The sequence below is a fragment of the Macaca nemestrina genome, chromosome 14, assembly GCF_043159975.1.
Source record: "Macaca nemestrina isolate mMacNem1 chromosome 14, mMacNem.hap1, whole genome shotgun sequence".
Lineage (NCBI taxonomy): Eukaryota > Metazoa > Chordata > Mammalia > Primates > Cercopithecidae > Macaca > Macaca nemestrina.
Genome location: NC_092138.1, coordinates 36,194,499 through 36,217,743, shown reverse-complemented (window position 1 = coordinate 36,217,743; position 23,245 = coordinate 36,194,499). Strand labels below are relative to the sequence as shown.

The 23,245-nt window shown below is 44.1% G+C and overlaps 1 protein-coding gene and 1 non-coding gene across 2 annotated transcripts in view; both read left to right on the top strand.

Annotated features, from left to right (window-relative positions):
• LOC105489143 (glycine decarboxylase) overlaps positions 1–23,245 on the top strand; it is a 116,340-nt gene that overhangs the window by 64,805 nt on the left and 28,290 nt on the right. The window contains exon 16 of the mRNA XM_011753833.2: positions 17,386–17,461. Within this exon, the coding sequence (XP_011752135.2) occupies positions 17,386–17,461 (76 nt within the window). The remainder of the gene's footprint in view (positions 1–17,385; positions 17,462–23,245) is intronic.
• LOC112427941 (small nucleolar RNA U13) lies at positions 16,385–16,486 on the top strand. Its single transcript, XR_003019721.1, has one exon. It is a non-coding gene; the product is annotated as a small nucleolar RNA U13 (small nucleolar RNA).

Here is a 23,245-nt window from a genome sequence, read left to right as displayed (position 1 = left end):
TTATTTGGGGTTTCCCAAAGTCAGACCCTGAAACAGGGACTTCAGTACAAGAAGTTTATCTGGTTGCTGATCCCAGACAGCACAGTGGAGAAGTACAGAGGTGAGACAGGGAAGTGAGGAAATCTGGAAAAGGTTGTATTAGTGACCAGGTTATCACCATCACTGTGTGGGGTTCTAGAGCTAGGTCCCATTGGGGACACTGTGGGAGACTGGATGGAACATGCCTTCGGTTTGTCCCAGTGAAGAGCTGAGGAAACCAAAATATTTAAACTGCTCCTTCGTTGCCCAGGAAGGACTGAGAGGCTGGAGTCAGCAATACTTGTTCTTCATTTGTTGAGGGCCTCTCCCCGGGGGCCTTAACCCCTCAATACTTGAGGCTTGGTAGTTATGGCCTGTCTTTTAACCAAGAACATGCCTGGCAGAGAATGTCCTCAGGTGGAGAGACACAGATGCTTGAGTTCAGATACAGTCATTTCATATGGGAACTGTCCACAGAAGCTGGAAGTGAGCTTCAGGATGAAACAAAGACCTCTGAGCAGGACAATGATCCTGTCTGCTACAGGTTGCCTATAGTAGGCATGGCTTTTGGCAAATGGATAATAAGTATTATATAACTAGACTAAGGAAGGAGAAGAGATGCCAGTGCCTTTCAGGGGAAGATGGCAGCCTGAATGGGTCCTGAATGGAGAAGTGGACTGACAGGAAGGTAGGATCAGGAAGTGTTATTGAGCAAATGGGCTTGCTGCCTGATGTGCACAGAAGCCAATAACTATGGCACCAGCTTTTGAGAAAAGAAGGGCTTTATTTATTGCAAAACCAGCCCGCAAAGAGACAGGAGTCAGCTGAAATTTCTCTCCCCAATTTGGGGTCTGGGGCAAGTTTTAAGGGATCAGAAGGCAGAGGAAGGGATTTGGGAATGCTGGCTTGGCAAGGTGTAATTAGAGTGCTTCAGATTTGACAGCTTATGGTAAGGTATTCTTCCAGGTCTGTAGACCCCTCACTTCTGAAGAAGTTCTGGCATGCAGGGTCTGGTTCTGTTCCAGTCTTGTTGGTTCCAAGGGGAGGAATCCCTGGTTCTGGGTGTTGTTAGAAGTCAAAGCTTTTTCTATTGCACATGCCCAGGCTACATGACTTGCAGCTGTGGACCCTGTTATACGGTAACTCAACATTTTGTTATCAACAGAATAGGCCCAGTGTGGGCTGGTCCTGCGATTATAGAAGCAGAGAGCCTGCAGGAGTCAGGGAGCCCTAAGGTGAGGGCAGGAGTTCTTTGGGGCCTGAAGAGAACTTGGCTTATGGAGATCCACAAAGCCTGAGAGGAAAGGCAGTTGTCTGAAGGAATGTTCCTGGGTTGAAGGTCTCTCTGGCCCTCAGAGTACTTCAGGGGGAAGGAAGAGTGGGGCTAGGTCTTCTGTAGTTCTGAGACTGTGGATTCTAGCCTTTGTAGGTGAGGAGATTCTCCCAGGGATGCTCCCATAGCCCCCAACAGAGGACTGACAGCTTGCAGACTGGTTCTGCTGCTTAAGATATTGCAACAACCTGAACTCAGCCCTAAGGGTGAATGGAGCCATAGCCAGCAAAGGGAAAATAGCTGCGCACCTCAGTGGACCCAGCAACAGAGAGGAATCACAGGGAGAGTGCTCAGAACAGGTTGCCCAGGCAGCCAGCACTATAGGCACTGGCGTGAGACAAAGTCAACTAGTTATAGCAGTACAATTTTGATCTCAGAGCTGGCTGACATTCAGTATTAAGTAAAAAGCACATTCTGGAACTAAAATCATGAGTTTTAATTTTAAACAATCAGGACTGGGCACAGTGGCTCACAATCCCAGCACTTTGGGAGGCTGAGATAGGAGGATCACATAAGGCCAGGAGTTTGAGACCAGCCTGGGTGACATAGGAAGACCCCATCTACAAAAAAATAATAAAATTATCCAATAAATAATCAGGATGGGATACTCTTGAAAACAAAATTAGTGACTTGGAAAATTACTTAGAGGAAATATTCCAAAACAAAACCCCAAAATACAGATTAAAGCTATGAGGGAAATGTTAGGGAACTCAGAAGACAGATTCAGAAGACCCAGCATTTGGGGATGAGAACATGGAAGAGTTAATTAATACTCATCTGAAGAAGTGAGAAAAAAATCATATAACCAAAATGATGGTAAAAAATGAAATGATTAAAGATAAAAGCTAGAATGAATGACCTAGAAGATAAAATAGTCACAAGGATTAATAAATACAAAAACTGATTATTGGAAAAATCCAGTGAAATCAGTTAACTTTTTCTTGCCTAAGGAAAAAATATGTATATACAAATAAGAAATGAGAGAGAACATACTCAGATATAGATAAGATCAAAAGAATTATAAAAGAAGAGCATATGCTACCCAACATTTTTAAAAACAAATTTAAAAACATAGAGAAATAAATGATTTCTTAACAAACATTTAGGAACATAAGGGCATGTTGAAAACAGATTAACAGAGGCTGATCACATGGAGTGAAACTAGAAATAACAGAAAGATGAGCCAAATTCACAAATATGTGGAAATTAAATAACACCTGCATAAATAACCAGTGGAACAAAGAGGAATCACAAGGAAAACTAGAAAGTACTTTGAAGCCAGGTGCAGTAGCTCATGCTTATAATTGCAGCACTTTGGGAGGCTGAGGCAGGAGGATCACTTGAGCCCAGGAGTTCAAGACTAGCCTGGGCAACATAGCAAGACCTCGTCTCTCCAAAATAATAGCCTAGCGTGGTGGCAAGCACCTGTGGTCCCAGCTACTCTGGGGGCTGAGATGGGAGGATCGCTTGAGTCCAGGAGGTTGAGGCTGCAGTGAGTCATGATCACACCACTGTACTCTGGCCTGGACAACAGAGTGAGACCCTGTTTCTAAGAGAAGAAAAAAAGAGAGGAAGTACTTTCCAATGAATCAGAATGAAGATACAACATATCAAACATCATGGGCTGTAGCTAAAACAGTGCTAACAGGAAAGTTTATAGCTGTAAATGACTACATTAAAAAAGAAGAGGCCGGGCGCGGTGGCTCACGCCTGTAATCCCAGCACTTTGGGAGGCCGAGGCGGGCGGATCACAAGGTCAGGAGATCGAGACCACGGTGAAACCCCGTCTCTACTAAAAATACAAAAAATTAGCCGGGCGCGGTTGTGGGCGCCTGTAGTCCCAGCTACTCAGGAGGCTGAGGCAGGAGAATGGCGTGAACCCGGGAGGCGGAGCTTGCAGTGAGCTGAGATCCGGCCACTGCACTCCAGCCTGGGCGACAGAGCGAGACTCCGTCTCAAAAAAAAAAAAAAAAAAAGAAGAAAGAGCTGGGTGCCATGGTTCATGCCTGTAATCCCAACACTTTGGGAGTCTGAGGTGAGAGGATCACTGAGCCCAGGAGTTCAAGACCAACATAGTGGGACCCTGTTTCCACAAATTAAAAAATTAGCCAGGCATGGTGGCATGCATCTGTGGTCCCAGCTATTTGGGAGGCTGAAGTGGGAGGATCACTTACACCCAGAGGTCTAGGCTGCAGTGAGCCATGATCACACCATTGCACCCCAGCCTGTGACAGAGCAAGATCCTGTCTTAAATAAAAAAGAAAAGAAGAAGAAGAAGTCTGGACCAGATAGTGAGACTTAGTCTCTACAAAAAATTTAAAAAGTAGCCAGGCACGGTGGCGAGTTTCTGCAGTCCCAGCTACTCGAGAGGCCAAGGCCAGAGGATTGCTTGAGCCCAGGAGGTTGAGGCTGCAGTGAACTGTGATGGTGCCACTGCACTCCAGCCTGGGTGACCCTGATTTAAAAAAAGAAAAAAGAAGAAAGATATTAAACCAACCTAATCTTCCACCCTATGACAACAGAGAAAGAAGTAAATTAAGCTCAAAGCAAGCAGAAAGAAGGAAAGAATCAGGATTCAAGCAAAAAAGCCAATAACATAGAGACGGGGAGCAGGAGAGGAGGGGAATTATAAGAAAATAAAATATAGTGAAATAAAATTTAGAACAACAGATCTTAGCTGTGTAAAACTGCGTATGTGTGTGTCCACAGGAGCACAGGTGGAAAGATATGTGAAAAGATGGGACTCAAACAGTTGTCTCTAGGTGGTAGAATATCAGGTGATTTTACTTTTTGTCCTTATGTTTTTAGATTATTTAAATTTTTTAGAGCCTTGATCACATGTTATTTAGTCAATTCAAAAAAGAGATATTTTTATGGTGGGGAACATGCATATTGTGAAACAACTAAATGCATAGTAAGTTGGTTATAGGCTCATTTGCACCTGGTTCTCCTGAGCTCAGAGGGTTTCTCCATCAGCTGATGGATGTGTGATAAATTTGGCTTTGAAGCTTGCCCTGGGGCTGAAGGCAAAACGTACCACCTCCATCTACCTTACCAGCCCTCCATCCACCTTACCAGCCTTCCATCCTAATAAATACAGTGAGGAAGTCTCCCAAGGCTCCCAGTTCAAACTCTGCAGAATAGGATAACATTTAACATCAAGTGGACTCCAAATACAACTCCCTGGTTCTCAAATGACCAAGTAGCAGAATGAAATGTAACTTTCAGGCCTGCATCTGGATTTCTCTGCGTGTGGCCCTGCTGGCTCAGCCTCATCCTTGCTGCTGCGCCTTTCCGCGCTGTCTTCTCATCCAGGGCGTTTCTGTTATGCGCACAGAAGGCTTTTGTTCTTTCTGCAGTCATTCCCTGCCCACATATATACTGCAGCAGGGACCTTTCTCGTCAGTGAATTTTCTTTCTAAGAGATAATTCATCAGCTCAAAGGAAAGGTTAAGATCTAGAAAACGGGCCAGGCGCGGTGGCTCACGCCTGTAATCCCAGCACTTTGGGAGGCCGAGGCGGGCGGATCACAAGGTCAGGAGATCGAGACCACGGTGAAACCCCATCTCTACTAAAAATACAAAAAATTAGCCGGGCGCGGTTGTGGGCGCCTGTAGTCCCAGCTACTCGGGAGGCTGAGGCAGGAGAATGGCGTGAACCCGGGAGGCGGAGCTTGCAGTGAGCCGAGATCACGCCACTGCACCCCAGCCTGGGCGACAAGAGCGAAACCCCATCTCAAAAAAAGAAAGAAGAAGAAAAATTCTAACTCCAAGGTGATGGCATTAGGAGGTGAGAGCTTTGGCAGGTAATTAGGTCATGAGGGTTGTATACTCCTGAATGGGATTACTGCCCTTATTTTAAGAAAGACCCCAGAGAGCTCCTTACCCCTTCTACCACGTGAGGACACAGCAAGACCACAGCCATCTATGAACCAGGAAGTGCGTCCTCACTAGACACTAAGTCTGCTGGCTTCTAGGATCTTCGACATCTCGGCCTCTAGAACAACGGGAAATAGCTTTCTGTTGTTTATAAGCCACCCAGTTTTTGGCGTTTTGTTATAGCACCTGGATGGATTAAGACAATAACCATAAATTTTGTCAAGAAACTTTGCTTGATATAGCCAAGTCTTCACAGGTCTTCCTAGTTTCCTTAGGACATTTTGATCCCAAGGGTGTTTGAAGGGCCTGAAAGAAAAAATGTCGGCCGGGCGCGGTGGCTCACGCCTGTAATCCCAGCACTTTGGGAGGCCGAGGCGGGCGGATCACAAGGTCAGGAGATCGAGACCACGGTGAAACCCCGTCTCTACTAAAAATACAAAAAATTAGCCGGGCGCGGTTGTGGGCGCCTGTAGTCCCAGCTACTCGGGAGGCTGAGGCAGGAGAATGGCGGGAACCCGGGAGGCGGAGCTTGCAGTGAGCCGAGATCGCGCCACTGCACTCCAGCCTGGGCGACAGAGCGAGACTCTGTCTCAAAAAAAAAAAAAAAAAAAAAATGTCAAGAAGCTTATCCCTATTTTCTCCTGTTTATTTGTTCAACCCATAAACCCCAGGGAGGATTTCCAGCTTGGTGTAGAAAACAGCCAAATAATATTTAATTACCTTTTCATTTCCCACTGAGCCCAGCGGGGCTTGCTTCAGCTTTTTCTCCATAACACTTTGCCACTCTTTAAATCATTCAGCATCTCACAAGTACAGTCTAGGAATTGCTGGTTTAGAATTGTGATGTGATGTTTAAGGCAGACAGAAAGAGTAATTAACACCTCCCATGGATATGTAAAGTGAAAGACAAGTTGGAATTATTATTAGCTCACTTGGCTTAAAAAATTGAGGTAGTTGTTTTTGTCCTTAAAAACTGCAAACTGTGATTGTGAATGTAGACGGAGCTGGCCATTGCTTTTCTCAGAATCTCCTTCATGGGAAGATTCTTAAATTGAGGTGTGAACAGGGCTCTCAATGGCTGTCAGAATTAATTGTGCATGAGAATCACCTGGAGGGCTTCTGCAATTACTAAGCCTCGCCCTGCAGAGTTTCTGATTCAGGAAGTCTGGAGTAGGGCCCCAGAATTTGCATTTTTAACAAATTCCCAGCTGATGCTGAGGCTGCTGGTTTGGCCACCAGCCTGTGAAAACCACTGGGTTTACAGAGGTTCTTGGACCTGGCTGCATGTTAGAGTTACCTGGGGAAACTTTGAAGAACTCAGATGCTCTACCTACTGCACAAACCAATTACCTCAGAATCTTTGCTGGGGGTGGAGCTTGTGTGGGAGAGTTTTGGGATTTTTTTTTTTGCTTTTTTTGAGACGGAGTCTCACTCTGTCACCCAGACTGGAGTGCAGTGGCATGATCTCATCTCACTGCAACCTCTGACTCCTGGATTCAAGTGATTTTCCTGCCTTAGCCTCCCAAGTAGTTAACTGGCACTACAGGTGCCCGCCACCACACCTGGCTAAGAAGTGAGAGAGTTTTCAAGCAAAAAAAACTCTCTAATTCTAATGTGCATCACTGGGTTGGAGAGCAATTTGACCTGGAGGAACACCAAAGAGAGTTTTAGCAAGATGGAGGTGGCTATCATGTGCATATCACAAATAATTCAGAGCAGGGAGGGTCAAAAGCCTGCTATTTGCCGTCTCCCTCCCCTCCCTTCCTGAGCTCATGGTTGACGTCTTTGATCATTTCTGATAAGTTTTCCACCAAGCCTAGTGCAACTTCAGAAACAGAGTGCTCTGGGGGCCAAATACGAGAGACCTGTGAGTCTTCCCTGATTTCCCAAAGAAATACTCAGAATGCCAGGAAGGAGAGAAAGCAGGGTGAGGGATGAGGAGAGCCATCTTTGGGGAAATGTAAAGCAGTCAGAAGGAGCTCCTTTCCCCCAGTTTCCTTAACTCTCAAGAGTATATTTTGATTTTTGAAGTTTGTTAGACTTTAGGGCAGTGGTTCTAACATTGGACTGCACCCCAGAATTTCTTTTTCTTTTTCTTTTTTCTTTTTTTGACAAAGCCTCACTCTGTCGCCCAGTCTGGAGTGCAGTGGTGCGATCTCAGCTCACTGCAAGCTCCGCCTCCCGGGTTCATGCCATTCTCCTGCCTCAGCGTCCTGAGTAGCTGGGACTACAGGCCCCCGCCACCACGCCGGGCTAATTTTTTGTATTTTCAGTACAGATGGGGTTTCACTGTGTTAGCCAGGATGGTCTCGATCTCCTGACCTCGTGATCCACCCGCCTCAGTCTCCCAAAGTGCTGGGATTACAGGCGTGAGCCACCACGCCCGGCCATACAGAGTTTCACCATGTTGACCAGGCTGGTCTCGAACTCCTGGCCTCAGGTGATCTACCCACCTCGGCCTTGCAAAGTGCTGGGATTACAGGCATGAGCCACCGCTCTCGGCCTCAGAATTTCTGATTCAGTATTCCTGGAGTGGAGCCTACGAATTTGCATTTGTTTTCTTTTCTTTTTTCTTGAGATGGAGTCTTGCTGTGTCACCCAGGCTGGAGTGTAGTGGAGCGTGGTGCCGGCTCACTGCAACCTCCACCTCCCAGGTTCAAGCCATCCTCTTGCCTCAGCCTCCCAAGTACTGGAATTACAGGCAGCCGCCACCACGCCCAGCTAATTTTTGAATTTTAGTAAAGATGGGGCTTCACTATGTTGGCCAGGCTGATCTTGAACTCCTGACCTCAGGTGATCTGCCTCCCAAAGTGCTGACCCGAATTTGCATTTCTAACAAGTTCCCAGCTGATGCTGATGCTCTCTATTGTCTGGGGACTAGACTGAGCGTGAGAACCACTGCTCTGAGGCGCTCTTCTGATACCAGCTGATTGATCTATGTTTTTTGACTAGATAGCAAAGGTTAATCATGGAACTAAACTTAAGGCAAATTGATACAGGTTGGTAAGAACATTACAGAATGACGTGTTGAGGGGTTTTGATTTTAAACCTGTAGAGATAGAGACCTGGGTAACGTTAGGGTACTTGAGACATGCAATACATGGAGTTTCACTGGTTAAAATCATACTGTTTCCAAGGTATTTGTACTGTTAAATTGTTAGTCACCTGTTTTTTCCACCTGAAAGATAGGAATCTGCACCTATTTTTACCTTATTTTCTTGAGAGTGGTCCTCTGAAGTTGCCGTGAACTGAAGTGGGTCATTTCAACAGTGGTTGTTAGGATCATTTTACTGCTGTCATTTTTACCGTATCAGTTTTCTTAGCTGATGTTTCACTTGCATCACTTTTGTTTCTCAAAGTAAAGGAGAGTTTGGATGAGGGGAGTTTGACATCAAAGATGTCCAATACCAAAACCCTTACGTATCACAAGAAATTGTGAGGTATTTCCTTCTGGGGGGTGACACTGGGCAGGATGGATGGGGGTTGCTTTTTTGCTTTATAACCCTTCTACACTGATGATGGATTTTTTTTTTAATCACATAAATGTATTCTTTTATTTATTTATTTTTAAGATAGAGTCTTGCTGTGTTACCCAGGCTGGAGTACAGTGGCATGATCTCAGCTCACTGCAATGTCCGCCTGCTGGACTCAAGCAATTCTTGAGTCTCAGCTTCTGAGTAGCTGGGATTACAGGTGTGCACCACCACACCTGGCTAATTTTTGTATTTTTATTAGAGATGGAGTTTCTCCATGTTGGCCAGGCTGATCTTGAACTCTTGACCTCAGGTAATCCACCTGCCTCCACCTGCCTCAGCCTCCCAAAGTGCTGGGATTACAGCGATTCTTGTGTCTCAGCCTCTCGAGTAGCTGGGATTACAGGCATGAGCCACCATGCCCAGCCCACATAAATGTATTCTATCATAAAAATTTTAAGTTCACCTGTGAAATAGGTAGCATTATGTGCATGTGACAGATGAGATCCAGAGGAATAATTTGCTTGGAGCCAAACAACTTTGAAAAGGGGCAGCAAATAAAAAACAACTTTGATATTAGAGGCAAGAGAAACTCCAGGGTGGCTGCAGGAACTATCTGTTTGTGAGATCTGCCTGGGAATGAGTGACTTTAACATGATCTTGTTGTAGGAAACATTTAACAATAAATGCCACCTAAGGGCTCCTGTTTGCAAACAACAGAAAATGGCTTGTGTTAACTTCAGCAGAAGAATAATTTACAGGGAAGTTATTGGGCAGTTAACAGAGTTGATGGAAAAGCTGGAGAATAAGACTTCAGCAGTGAGCAAGACCCAAGAGAGGCTGGCAGCAGAGAACAAAATGGAGTCTCACCATGGGAAGAGTTACCATCCTCACTGTGGAAAATCTTTAACTGTCCCATTCCTTCCGTCTGCCCATCCAGATTCATAACGTCCTGGGTGGAGTATTTTGTAGGCTGTTTCACACCTCCATGTCTTATTAGTGTTTAGTGACTGGGAATGTCTAATCCTTTTTGCTTTCTTAGGGGAGTGTAGGACCCTGTCTCTCTCATAGGCTCACACAAAGAGGGAATTCCCCCAGATAATAAAGCCACTGAAAGGCTCTGCACTCCCACACACACCTCTAAACTCAGCACCAATGAAAACCCAGTGGATTTTCAACATCCTAAGGTAACCCTCCTTTGTACTTCTAAGCACATTGACAACATGTCCACATGTCATCTTCCCAGCATCATTTTCTGAATTACATTCGTCCTTACTGTTTGTTGGCTATGGTAGTTTGCAGATACTTTCTCCCATTCTGTAGCTTGTCCTTGTATCCCTAATGGGAGCAAAAATTTTTAATTATGATGGAGTTCAATTTATCAATCAATTTTTTTCTTTTAGGAATTGTGCTTTTGGTTTCCAATCTACCCTAGATCCCAGTAATTGTTTTTTGTTTTTCCCAGAAGTTTCATAGTTTTATGTTTTACATTTAAGTCCATGATCCATTTACAGGTGACTTTTATATAAGCTTGTGAGACTAAGATTGTACCTATGGATGTCCAAGTGTTTCAGTTTCATTTATTGAAAAGGCGATCTTTCCTCCATTGAATTGCTTTTGCAACTTTGTCAAAAATAGTTGGGTATATTTGTGTGGCTCTATTTCTGGATTCTATATTCTGTTCCACTGATGTGTGTGTGATCTATGTGTACCTAGGCTTGATTATTGTAGCTATATATGATAGTCCCCACTTATTTGCAGTTTCAGTTACCCATGGTCAACTGGCTCAAAAATATTAAATGGAAAATTCCAGAAATAAGCAATTCATCCTAAGTTTTAAATTGTGCACCATTCTGAGTAGTGTGATGAAACCTTGCAGCATCTTGTTCCATCCCACCTGGGATGTGAATCAGCCCTTTGTCCAGCATATCCACTGTGTATATGCTACCTACCCGTCAGTCACTTAGTAGCTGCCTTGGTTATCAGATCAACTGCTATGCTGTCACAGTGCTTGTCAAGTAACCCTTATTTTATTTAGTGGTGGACCCAAAGCACAAGAGTAGTGATAATGGTATAGTGTTATAGTTGTTCTATTTATTCTCAGTTATTGTTGTTAATCTCTAACTGTGCCTAATTTATAAGTTAGATTTTATCATACATATGTATGTATAGGAAAATTCGTAGTATACGTGGTGTTGGGTGCCATCCGTGGTTTCAGGCACCCACTGGGTGTCCTGGAAGATATTTCCTGCAGATAAGAGGGGGCTACTGTTAATAAGCCTTGACATCAGATAAATTGATTTGTGCCAGTTTCTTTCTTTCTTTCTTTTTTTTTTTAAGTAGCTATTCCAGTTACTTTGCCTTTACATATGCATTTTAGAATAATCTTGCTTATGTCTACAAGAAAATCATTCTTTTGGGGGAGGATGATGTATATTTTAGCTTCTAAATGTTACATTTTGTACAAAGGGCTGTGTGCTAGATGCTATAGATATTATAGGTAGTTGAAGGGAACAAATTCACCTCATATTTAAACTTATAATTTATCACTTATAAAATAAATATTTTTTCATGAAAAAAAATCTTTTTAAATGTAATAAAATATTTTTGAAAAAATATACCAGTAATAAAATATTTTTTTAAAAAACATACCCTGTGAAACTTCTTTTTTTTTCTGAGACTGAGTTTTGCTCTTGTTGCCCAGGCTGGAGTGCAATGGTGCGATCTCAGCTCACTGGAACTTCCACCTGCTGGGTTCAAGTGATTATCTTGGCTCACCCTCCTGAGTAGCTGGGATTACAAGCACCCGCCACCACGCCCAGCTAATTTTTGTGTTTTTAGTAGAGAAGAGGTTTTGCCATTTGGGCCAGATTGGCCTTGAACTCCTGACCTCAGGTGATCCGCCCGCCTTGGCCTCCCAAATCGTTGGGATTACAGGCGTGAGCCACTACGCCTAGTCAAGAAACTTCTTAAGAAGTTCAAATATAGGCCGGGCGCGGTGGCTCACGCCTGTAATCCCAGCACTTTGGGAGGCCGAGGCGGGCGGATCACAAGGTCAGGAGATCGAGACCACGGTGAAACCCCGTCTCTACTAAAAATACAAAAAATTAGCCGGGCGCGGTTGTGGGCGCCTGTAGTCCCAGCTACTCGGGAGGCTGAGGCAGGAGAATGGCGTGAACCCGGGAGGCGGAGCTTGCAGTGAGCCGAGATCGCGCCACTGCACTCCAGCCTGGGCGACAGAGCGAGACTCCGTCTCAAAAAAAAAAAAAAAGAAGTTCAAATATAAGAAGTAAAATAGGTCCACTGCTTATAAATAACTTCAATGGGACCTTCACTGAAATCACACACTAAAGGTGGCCATCCGTGCACAAACTATAATGGTGTGTTAAAAACTATAAAATGATTTTCAGAATATTTAGGGAAAATTAAAACAAAAATAGATATGGTCAATCTAGATATTTGGTAATTCAAAAATATATAAATCTTAATTTCTTGGTACTATAATTTTTAAAACTTTAGAATCCAAGCATGGTCTTTTCTTTATGGCACATTTTTGACATCTTTTGACTTGTATAAAAACACAACATTCTATTTGAGAACACAAATACTGTTTTCTCCATATAATTACAATGTGATTCAGTGGGAGTTTTGGTGACTGCTGGTGTTCACCATAAATTATTACTTTGGTGCATTCTGCAATCCTGCAAAATGGGTTTCATGTTTTTTGCATATATAAAAAGCATGCAGCTATAGTGACCCATCTCCAAATATTCCAAAGCAGTCACCATCTGAGAAATGGCTTATGGTGTCTATAAAGTTAGCCACGATGTTCTTCTTTTTTCCCCCCATGAGACTGAGTCTCACTCTGTCGCCCAGGCTGAAGTGCAGTGGCGCAATATTGGATCACTGCAGCTTCGACCTCCTTGGTTTAAGCGATTCTCCTGCCTCAGCCTCCCAAATAGCTGGGATTACAGATGCGCACCACCACACCTGGCTAATTTTTGTATTTTTGGTAGAGACAGGATTTTGCCATGTTGGCCAGGCTGGTGTCGATCTTCTGACCTCAGGTAATCCGCTCGGCTCGGCCTCCCAAAGTGCTGTGATTACAGGCGTGCAGGCATGAGCCACTGCGCCTGGTCTGCAACGTCCATTTCTTTTTTGTTTGTTTGTTTGTTTTTGAGATGGAGGCTTACTCTGTCCAGGCTAGAGTGCAGTGGTACGATCTCGGCTCACTGCAACCTCTGCCTTCCGGATTCAAGTGATTCTCCCACCTCAGCTTCCCGAGTTGCTGGGACTACAGGTGCCCGCCACCACGCCCAGCTAATTTTTATACTTTTAGTAGAGATGGGGTTTCACCATATTGTCCAGTCTGGTCTCAAACTCCTGACCTTGTGATCTGCCCACCTCGGCCTCCCAAAGTGCTGGGATTACAGGCATGAGCCACTTCACCCAGCCACAACATCCATTTCTAATTCTCAATATGTTTGGCTAGGGTTCTTAGTAAAAGGAAAGAGAAATTAATTTTTAAAATCTTTAAAATTTGTTTTTTCTTTGAACTCCTGTTCTAACCTTGCTAAATAACTTTTAGCTCTTCTGAACTATCACCCTCACCCTATCTCTGCCGTGTCATCTACAAATTCTTTTTTTTCTAAGTTTACATTGAGTATTTCTCCTGAACTTGCACACCTATGATGAAACACTGATACTGAAAGGGCCTAGGTTATAGTCATCACAATAGTGTTGAATTCCATCAACTCCAACTGTTTTCACCTTGTGAGTTCTTAATACCTGTTATTCAGTTGTTCTACTTTTTCTAGTCTATTGAATTTCTGGTGGATTCTTTGTAGAATGAATCTGAGTTTTGGAAGAAGTTGTCTGCTCAATTTTCCTGTTCTGCATTAAACAGCAGCTCCTTCATCAACCTGAGTGAATGCCATGCACTGGAGCGTCCTGTTGTTTTTCTTGTCTTCTTTTTTTTCTTGAGGTGAAGTCTCACCCTGTGGCCCAGGCTGGAGTGCAGTGGCGTGGTGTCGGCTCACTGCAACCTCTGCCTCCCAGGTTCAAGCGATTCTCCCACCTCAGCCTCCCAAGTAGCTGGGATTACAGGCATGCACCACCATGCCCAGCTAATTGTTTGTGTTTTTAGTAGAAACGGGGTTTTACCATGTTGGCCAGGCTGGTCTCGAACTCCTGACCTCAGGTGATCCACCTGCCTTGGCCTCCCAAAGTGTTGGGATTACAGGTTTGAGCCACCATGCGCCAGCCCGGAGGGCCTTGTTTTTCTAAGACAGTTCAAGCTGTGTTCACATAAACTTGGTGTTTCTGAGGCTCCCCGTCCACTGGCCAGCCCTGCAGCTCTAGACCATTCACTACTTCATTTTAAACAGATGTCGGAAAAGCACTGACCTAGCCTCTCCTCCGTATGTAATAGTTTGTTGTTGGTTGCTTAGTCTGGGTTATGTAGAAAAGCAATTATTTTTTCATAATACTTTTCTACCAACAGGTGGCACTAACAATTTGTTTTAATAATCCCCCAGTAGTAATCCTTGTGTCACATTTGAATATATCACCTGCACTTTTTGAGTTTTTGAAACATAGCTGATTTTATAGATGTTTAAGGCCAGAGAGAGAGAGAAAAATCCAGCATTTCTGATCAAGTCTTTAGCATGTTGCCTTTCTCCTACACTACTGGCTCAGCCAATAATCTGCGTCTTCCTTCATTCCTAGTCTACACCTTGATTGGCCTTTCAAGAAAGTCAGATGAACAGAATTCATAAGAAAAACATAGGGATAAATATAAAATGTTTTTCTTGAGGTTCCTTACTGTAGGGGAAAGGATGACATTCATATTGATTGCCTGTGCTGGAGGAATTCAATTTTTAAAATATTTACTAAATACTTATTGTAGAACTACTACATGCAGAGTACCGTTCTATATATTCCCTGTTGGAGAATATACAGAACTCTGAGAATTAGACCCTACTTTCAGACCTTATGCTCTAATTGAGATAAGACAGGCACACAAAGTAAATGTGAAATTGGTAATAATTTTCTATGTCCACTACATGTATATGATGGTAATGTCAGATAAGATTGTAGAGTAAAATGCTATGAGAATTTGGACGAGGTAGAGGATTATTTCTTTAATAAATCTATCAAATATTCTTTATGTCAGTGTTCTTGGAATAGAGAATACAGTTGTGAACAAGGTTGACAAGATTCTTGCCTTCAGGGAAGGCCTCTCTGAGGAAGTGACAAAGAGCTGGATTGGTGGCTTTGGGGAAGGCTTGGCAGAGAGTTGTAGCCAGTTGAAGAATGGGCAGGATTTGGCTGAGAAGCATTTGACATCAATGATCTCACTACTCATCACCTCTACCCTGTGCGATGGGTACCATTACTATCCCCATTTTACACATCTCTCAGGCACATAGGCACAGGGAGATGAAGTTACCAGTGATGTGAGTGGTTTCCTGAAGCACAGCATATTCATTTTCTTGTTCTCAAAATAAAGAAACCTCAAATAGGCTAGGACTTGTTTTTCAGAAGCCAGGAAAACAGAAGAGCAGTCTTTGCCTTTCTTCTTGGAAGAGAGCAGAGAGAGCTACAGCTGACTCAGTGCGGGTGACGAGGAACAGGGTGACTCAGGTCTTGTAAGACAGGCTGGCTTGCTTTCTTTCTTTCTTTCTTTCTTTCTTTCTTTCTTTCTTTCTTTCTTTCTTTCTTTCTCTCTCTCTCTCTCTCTTTCCTTCCTTCCTTCTTTCTTTCTTTCTCTTTCTTTCTTTCTTTCTTTCTTTCTTTCTTTCTTTCTTTCTTTCTTTCTTTCTTTCTTTCTTTCTTTCTTTCTCCTTCCTCCCTCCCTCCCTCCCTCCCTCCCTCCCTCCCTCCCTCCCTTCTTTCTTTCTTTCTTTCTTTCTTTCTTTCTTTCTTTCTTTCTTTCTTTCTTTCTTTCTTTCTTTCTTTCTTTCTTTCTTTTTTTGCTTTTAGCTAAACCCCCCAGTTCTATCAATCAGATAAGAATTCTGCTGTGAAAGAAAATCAGCATTTGCTCCCACAACTTTCTGTCCTTGGAGAGTACAGTGTGCTCAGAAGAGCAGCACTGCTAGCAAAGGGAGCCCGTAGCTCTGGGAGGCAGGCTGACTCCATACCCAAGCCTTCATCTGTCATTGTTGGCCATTTGGCATGTAGCACTCTGACCTCAGTTTCTTTGTGTGCAAAATGGGGGTGATGGCATGGAGAACATACACATTTTTTAAAATTCTCACCTATTTCCTGTGGGTAACATTTTAAAAAGTTATTTTATTTTTAAATTTTCATTTGTTTAAAGTTTAAATTTTTGTTTCTTTTTTTAGTATTTAATTTTTTCCTTCAGCTTCTGCAGACATACACATTTTGAATGGGACTGATACATCTATTACTCATTTCCCTTCCCTTTCTGCACGGGGTACTGGGAACATTAAATAACAGTCTACGATTGAGTCAGCATTGCTCACCGGAATGTTAGTCATTGCATATGCCCTGAAAGTGGCGCCTTCCAGGACCGTTGAGATGAGGATGGCCAGCCCCTAACAACCATCTGCATCCAAGGCCTGGGAGATCTGACTTTGAGACTGCCAGGAATGGTGTCACATTAAAAGTGCCTCATTCTTTTGGGGCTAATCAGGCACTTGACTCAATATTTGGTGATACTAAGAAATTATAAAGAGTGATGATTGGTTTTCATGCTCATGTATGAGATGTGCCTTCCTCGAACCTTGTTAAAATGTTGACACATTACCCATTTAAAGGGGGAAAGAAAAGGGGAAAAAAAGGAAAAAATTGAAGTTCATTGTTTTAGGTGTGACCACTGTGTTTGTAGTTATTTATTTATTTTTTTGAGATGGGATCTCACTCTGTTACCCAGGTTGAAGTGCAGTGGCGCCATCTCGGCTTATTGCAATCTCCACCTCACAGACTCAAGTGATCCTTCCATGTCAGCCTCCCCAGTAGCTGGTACTACAGATGCATGCTACCGCACCAGGCTAATTTTTTGTTCTTTTAGTGGAGACACTGTTCCGCCATGTTGCCCAGGCTGGTCTTGAACTCCTGAGCTCAAATAATCTGCGCACATCGGCTTCCCAAAGTGCTAGGATTACAGACATGAGCCACTGCACCCAGCCTGTAGTTATATTTTTAAAAACAATACTTATCTTTGAAGGCTGCATATTGACATTTGAACTGATGGTAGGATGTTTGAAGTTTGCTTCAAAATATAGTTCAGCATGAAAGTGGTTAGGGAGGAATATAATTGGAAACAAGATTGACCATAAACCAAATTGTTACAGCTGGCTGACACACACATGGTGGTTCCTTTTGTTCTCCTCTGTATTTTGGTATAGTTTTGAAATTTTTCATAATAACAAAAGGCTATTTTCAATGCGTGATCCTGAGCAAGGGTATAGAAAGCTCCACTCCTGGGTAGGAGTGGTTGAGCTATAGTGCACAAACTGGATGCTGTTGCTTTGATTGTTTTGATTGTTCAAGACCTTTTGACTCCGGCAGAGCTCCTTGATGAGCTTCTCTCAGTGTCTGACAGTGACCACGTGTCACATGCTAGTGAAGCCCTGGCCAGGGCCCAGTAAATACTGAATGAGTAAATGAAAGCCAGAAGACCTAACTGTGATCTTTTTCTTTTTATCTTTGCAAGCGGAGCCCAGGGAGAATATGCTGGACTGGCCACTATCCGAGCCTACTTAGACCAGAAAGGAGAGGGGCACAGAACGGTGAGTATGGCAGAAGGTGGCGCTTGCTCACCATGGGGCACAGAAGTCCTAGCTCTCAGGGTTCCTTTGTGGGACACTCCCTCCAAGCCTTCTTGGAAGCAGATGAGGGAGCATATAGTCAAGAAACAAACTTCTGTGAACTAGCCATTATGATCCTTGCTTCCAAGACATCCCACTTGACCATTTTGAGGGAAAACATTCAGAGATAAAAGACTTTTGCTCCAACCCAGAATGCAAACGTCAGCCAGTTGGCTGTGGAACTGCTCTCTAGGGAGCAGAGGGAGGAAGAGGGCAGGAATGTTGCCATTGCAAGCATCCTCTCCTTGGCTCAGCCCCGGCCCTGGGCCTGGATGAAGGGCAGAGACCACGCTTTTATTTCTTCAGTAACCCCTGTTGTGCTGAAGCCCAGTTCTGGTCATACGTATGCTCAAAAAATATTTGTTGAATAAATAAATTCTCCATTAGATGATTCTCAACTTCAAGCACCTAAAAAGGCATAAAGCAGAGTTCACAGTCCTGCTTCATTGTTTGCTTTGGATATGAGAACCTGGTCTCCAGGATCCCAACCGCCTCTTGGGGATCACTCTGGGGACCAGCAGGTACTAATGGGCACCACTCACCCCCCTGGGGCAGTGCCTATAGCAGTGACCTAACTTAGGCCTCAGCTTGTGCCAGAGGAGGCCTGTGTTCCTGGTTCCTTCATTTTGATGGCCAGTACTATGCTAGAGTTTCTACTGAGCTGTCGAGTGGGAGTCCTTGGTAGGAGCATCGCCTAGGAGCTGAGAGCAGGGCAAAAGCATCTACTGGTACCAGCGAGTTAGAGACAAAGTATGTAGGGTAGTGCTGGCTGCCTAAGTAAGCAGGGTGGAGTGGTAGTGGCCCGGTCTTAGCCCATTTCTGGTTTTATTACCACTGGAAGGTTACTTATGGCTAGTTGTCTGGAACTGGCAATAAAGAATGCTGAAAGTGTTTCACTTCCCTTTCATAACAGGGGAAAAGAAGCAACATTTTTTCCCTCCTTCCCTTGCGTAGGTCATCCTGATTCCACAGGTGTGTCTTTTCAGGCCTTCATCTTGATTGGGGAATAGAATTTTTTTTAGACAGAGTCTCGCCCTGTCCCCCAGGCTGGAGTGCAATGGCCCAATCTTGGCTCACTGCAATCTCTGCCTCCTGGGTTCAAGCGATTCTCCTGCCTCAGCCTCCTGAGTAACTGGGATTACAGGCACATGCCAACATGCCCGGCTAATTTTTGTATTTTTAGTAGAAACAGGGTTTCACCATGTTGGTCAGGCTAGTCTCGAACTCCTGACCTTGGGTGTTCCACCTGCCTCGACCTCCCAAAGTGCTGGGATTATAGGCGTGAGCCACTGTGCCTGGCCCTTTTTTTTCGAGCTCCCTGCAGCCTTGAACTCATGGGCTCAAGGAAGCCTCCCACAGTGCTAGGGAGACCAGGATTACAGGCATGACCCTCTGCACCTGTCCCTAGAATTCATGTCTAAAGATCTTTGAAAAACAGACCATTTAAGAATTGAATAAATGATTAAACCCTGGTCATGGTCAAGGACTGCTTGCCAGTCCAGAGAGAAGTGAAGTGGCCAACCAGACAGACACAGACCCTGAAATTCCCCCACAGTTTATTCATTTGTGGTTCTGAATTCTCAGCTTTCTAAAGAATGATTTGTTTAGAACTATAGTTGCTCTTGGGACCTGAGAGTCTCGGCACTGTCACTGAATCAGAAAGGAAACTTTGGAGCTCCGGGTGTCCAGCCAGTAAAACAATGCAAGATTTTCTCTTGTCTGTTTTTCCCTCATGGCTTCCATGTGCCAAGGTCGTCCCTGGAGTTCCTCTTCATTAGCATCTTTCACCTCGAGGTGCCCAGGAACCTGGGGATGCTGGAAAGGGGAAGCCTGTCCTGTGTGACATCTCCACCCCACTCCTCCACTGCTTAGCGGACAGGCTGCAGAAAGCGGTGTTTGGAGAAGGCAGGTGACTAGCTAATGGCAAAGGGCCAGCTAAAATCCAGATTCTTTCCACGCAGTGATGCTTCCCACCCCTCGCCATTTCCCAGATTCCCCAGTCTGACACCAGGAAGTAGCTGTGAATGTCCAGCAGCTGGGGACCAAACTGGAAAGGCCAAGGAGAAAGAATGAAGGGCCTTTGGGTTTGGCCTGGACGGGGTTCTTCCGTGACTTGTGGATTCTTTCTGGTTCCTGTTCCCTCTCTTTGTGTCTTCCTGTCCTCCTTCCCTTCTCCACCCACTGTGTGTGATGTTTCTCCTGGCCCCATTGCCCATCCTGCCGTCACCGAGTGTCATGAGAGGCCATTTCATTCTGCAGTGGGGAGAGGGGCTGGGTGCTGTGCTTCAGGGAGAGGGGGAAAGGGAGAGGCAGGGAAGCCCCCCAGCCACTGAGCTGGTAGAAATACAAAGCTCATAACCCTGGAAATGTTGGCATCCTTCTGGATCAGAAATTTTAATTAGCTCGGGCATGGTAGCTCATGCCTGTAATCCCAGCACATTGAGAGGCTGAGACGGGCAGATCACATAAGGTCAGGAGTTCAAGATCAGCCTGGCCAACATAGCGAAACCCTGTCTCTGCTAAAAACACAAAAATTAGCCAGGCATGGTGGTGCATGCCTGTAATCCTAGCTACTGGGGAGGCTGAGGCAGGAGAATCACTTGAATCCAGGAGGCAGAGGTTGCTGTGAGCTGAGATTGCGCCACGGCACTCTAGCCTGGGCAACAGAGTGAGACTCCCTCTCAAAAAAATTTTTTTTTAATTTAAAGCCAACTTTCTTAGCTAGAGAAGAAAATGATTTAGTATTCACTAATCAGGGAAGATGTTTTTCACATCACTGATGTCTGAGGCAGCTGCTCCCACACAATAGATTCTAATGGAATCCAGCAAAATATATCCTTCTTTTTTGAAAGGGAGTGTGGGGAAATCATGTGCTGCAGAAGTGCCTGGGCTCCTGATGGGTCTTTTCCTTTCAAACTGCTTTTTGAAGTTATTTTCACATTTTCTCTTAGGTTAAATTTCAGAGGTTCCCAAAATGGAATGCCTAACTTCTTGATTTATGAGTTTACTTTGGGAGAATACAAATTTATTTAGCAAACACTTATATGGCAATTACCATGTGCCAGGCATGGCCTTTAACACTTTATAATTAATATTTCAATTTGTTAGTCAAATACTAACTTATTCAGCAGACCTCCTTATGAAAAAATAAAAACTCTAAAGAAAAACAATTAAGTTTGCTGTTCAGAGTCTGAGTTTCCTATACAAAGGGAAAACATTGTTCAAAGGAAACAAATTATGTGTATATGTACATCACCAAAGAAAGCTCAAAACTTGTATAGGAATATTTTTTTCTTCCCAGCTGCCTGAGACAAAGTAGTGGCCTTTGGTTGTTAGATTTTACTAGTAGTAAGACATCAGTTTCCCTTGCACAGGAGAACTCCTTAATCCTTCGCTCATTCAGCAAGTCTAAGGATGACCTATGCCTGTTCTATGCCACGCACCCTGGGGAGTCTAGAAAACATAGCACCCCCCTAAATGGGCATCAATGCACCAAAAGCTGGACTTGCTTTGGATAAACCAAAGCTTCAAATCTGGGTCCTGTTACTTCCATATCCCTCACAATAATACAATTCTTTTTCCCCCAAGACAGAGGCTCGCTCTGTCGCCCAGGCTGGAGTGCAGTGGCATGATCTTGGCTTACTGCAACCTCCGCCTCCTGGGTTCAAGTGATTCTCATGCCTCAGCCTCCCGAGTAGGTGGGACTATAGGCATGTATCACCATGCCTAGCTAATTTTTGTATTTTTAGTAGAGAAGGAGTTTCACCATGTTGGCTAGGCTGGTCTTGAACTCCTGGCCTCAAGTGAACCGCCTGCCTCAGCCTCCCGAAGTGCTGGGATTACAGGCTTGAGCCACTTCGCCCAGCCAACACTACAATTTTAAACTGAGGAAAAAATTAACATTATAAAGAATAATTAAAGTCCTCTAAATCCTCATAGAAAACCAGAACTGTCTGACAGGAACATATAAATGAGTCCTTGACAAAGCCACTGAGACTTCTCTTTCCATCACTTCTTGCACCAGGATGTGTGTTAGTTTCTTATGGCTGCTATGATAAATATCTACATACTTAGTGGCCTAAAACAACACACATTAATTTTCTTATAGTTGCAGAGGCCAGGTGTCAGAAGGTTTCACTGGGCTAAAGTCAAAGTGTTGGTAGGGCTGATTCCTTCTGGGGGAGACAGGGAAGAATCTGTTTCCTTGCCTTTCCTGGCGTCTGCAGGACCCCTGCGTTCCTTGGCTCGAGCTTCCTGCTTCAGTCAGCACATCTCCTGCTCCCTCTGTGGTCCCATCTCCCTCTGCTTCCCTCTGATGAGGACACTTAAGAATATATTTAGGGCCCAGCCCAAAATCCAGAATAATTTTTCCATCTCAAGATCTTTCCTTACCCTAATCCCATCTTCAAGTCCCCCTTGCCATATAAAGAAACACCCACAGGTTCCGAGGATTAGGACAGGGGTGTCTTTGGGAGCCTGTTATTCAGTGTACCAGAGGGTGGTTGACTTTTTTACATGTTTGTGTTTCAGCAGAACTCACCTGGTATGAATTCTTCATTTTGGTTTTCTATGAATATTTTATATTTATTTTTAATATTCACCTTTCTCCTTCTTATCAATATTCTGCCCTGAAGGGATCCTTTCATCCAACGATCCTTTTGTAGACTAACAATACCTGTGAGAGAGGACAGTGCCTCCAGCTTGGGTCCTGAGAAATTAAAGAAAAACATTAACTACAAAAGGGAAGCATCCAAACAAGAAAACGATTTCAGGACAATGTGACACAACCAGTATGAGACCAACAGCCATTCTAAAGGGGCACAAACCTGACAGTAGAAGAGTGTAACGTAGTCCATGTTTGCCTTTGGCTAACGTTTTCTTTTTGTACATGTGTATTTTTCTTAAGTAGACTCCTTTGCTGTTTTTGAGGAAAGAGCTGGAAGCTAAGATTTAACTTCATAGCCTATTTTTAATAATGCCCAACCCATGTATCTTCAAAGGGGTTGCAATATTGGCTGTGGGATACAATATAGGAGGATGATTTTCAGGGTAATCATGGCTTCTCCTTGATGCTTTTTGTTGGGGAAAACCTTGTGACTTACTTTCCCACTGGGATACATCATCATCAGTTCTGCAAGAGCCTGCCTCCACATGGTGGTTTGGAGGAAATGAAGGATGATTTGAGTCTGAGAATTCTAGCATTGCACCTACTGTCCAGCTTCCATAAAAATTCAGTGCAGCTGTCAGCTCTAACTTAGGCTCAGCTCTTGAGGCACTTTCCCTTGATTTCCTTAACCTGAAGGCACATCCTCTTCTCCATGTTTCTGCTGCATCTCTGGACTCTAGACAGTCATTCATAGGCCACCATTGTTAGTGAGTCAGTTGTGTGAACCCAGGGCAGCGGCTGCTCATTTATTTATTTATTTATTTATTTATTTATTTATTTATTTCTGAGACGCACTGTCGCTCTGTTGCCCAGGCTGGAGTGCAATGGCATGATCTTGGCTCACTGCAACCTCCACCTACCAGGTTCAAGCAATTCTCCTGTCTCAGCCTCCTGAGTAGCTGGGACTACAGGCGTGCGTCACCATGCCTGGCTAATTGTTGTATTTTTAATAGAGAGAGCGTTTCACCATGTTGGCCAGGCTGGTCTTGAACTCCTGACTTCAGCCTCCCAAAGTGTTGGGATTACAGGTGTGAGCCACC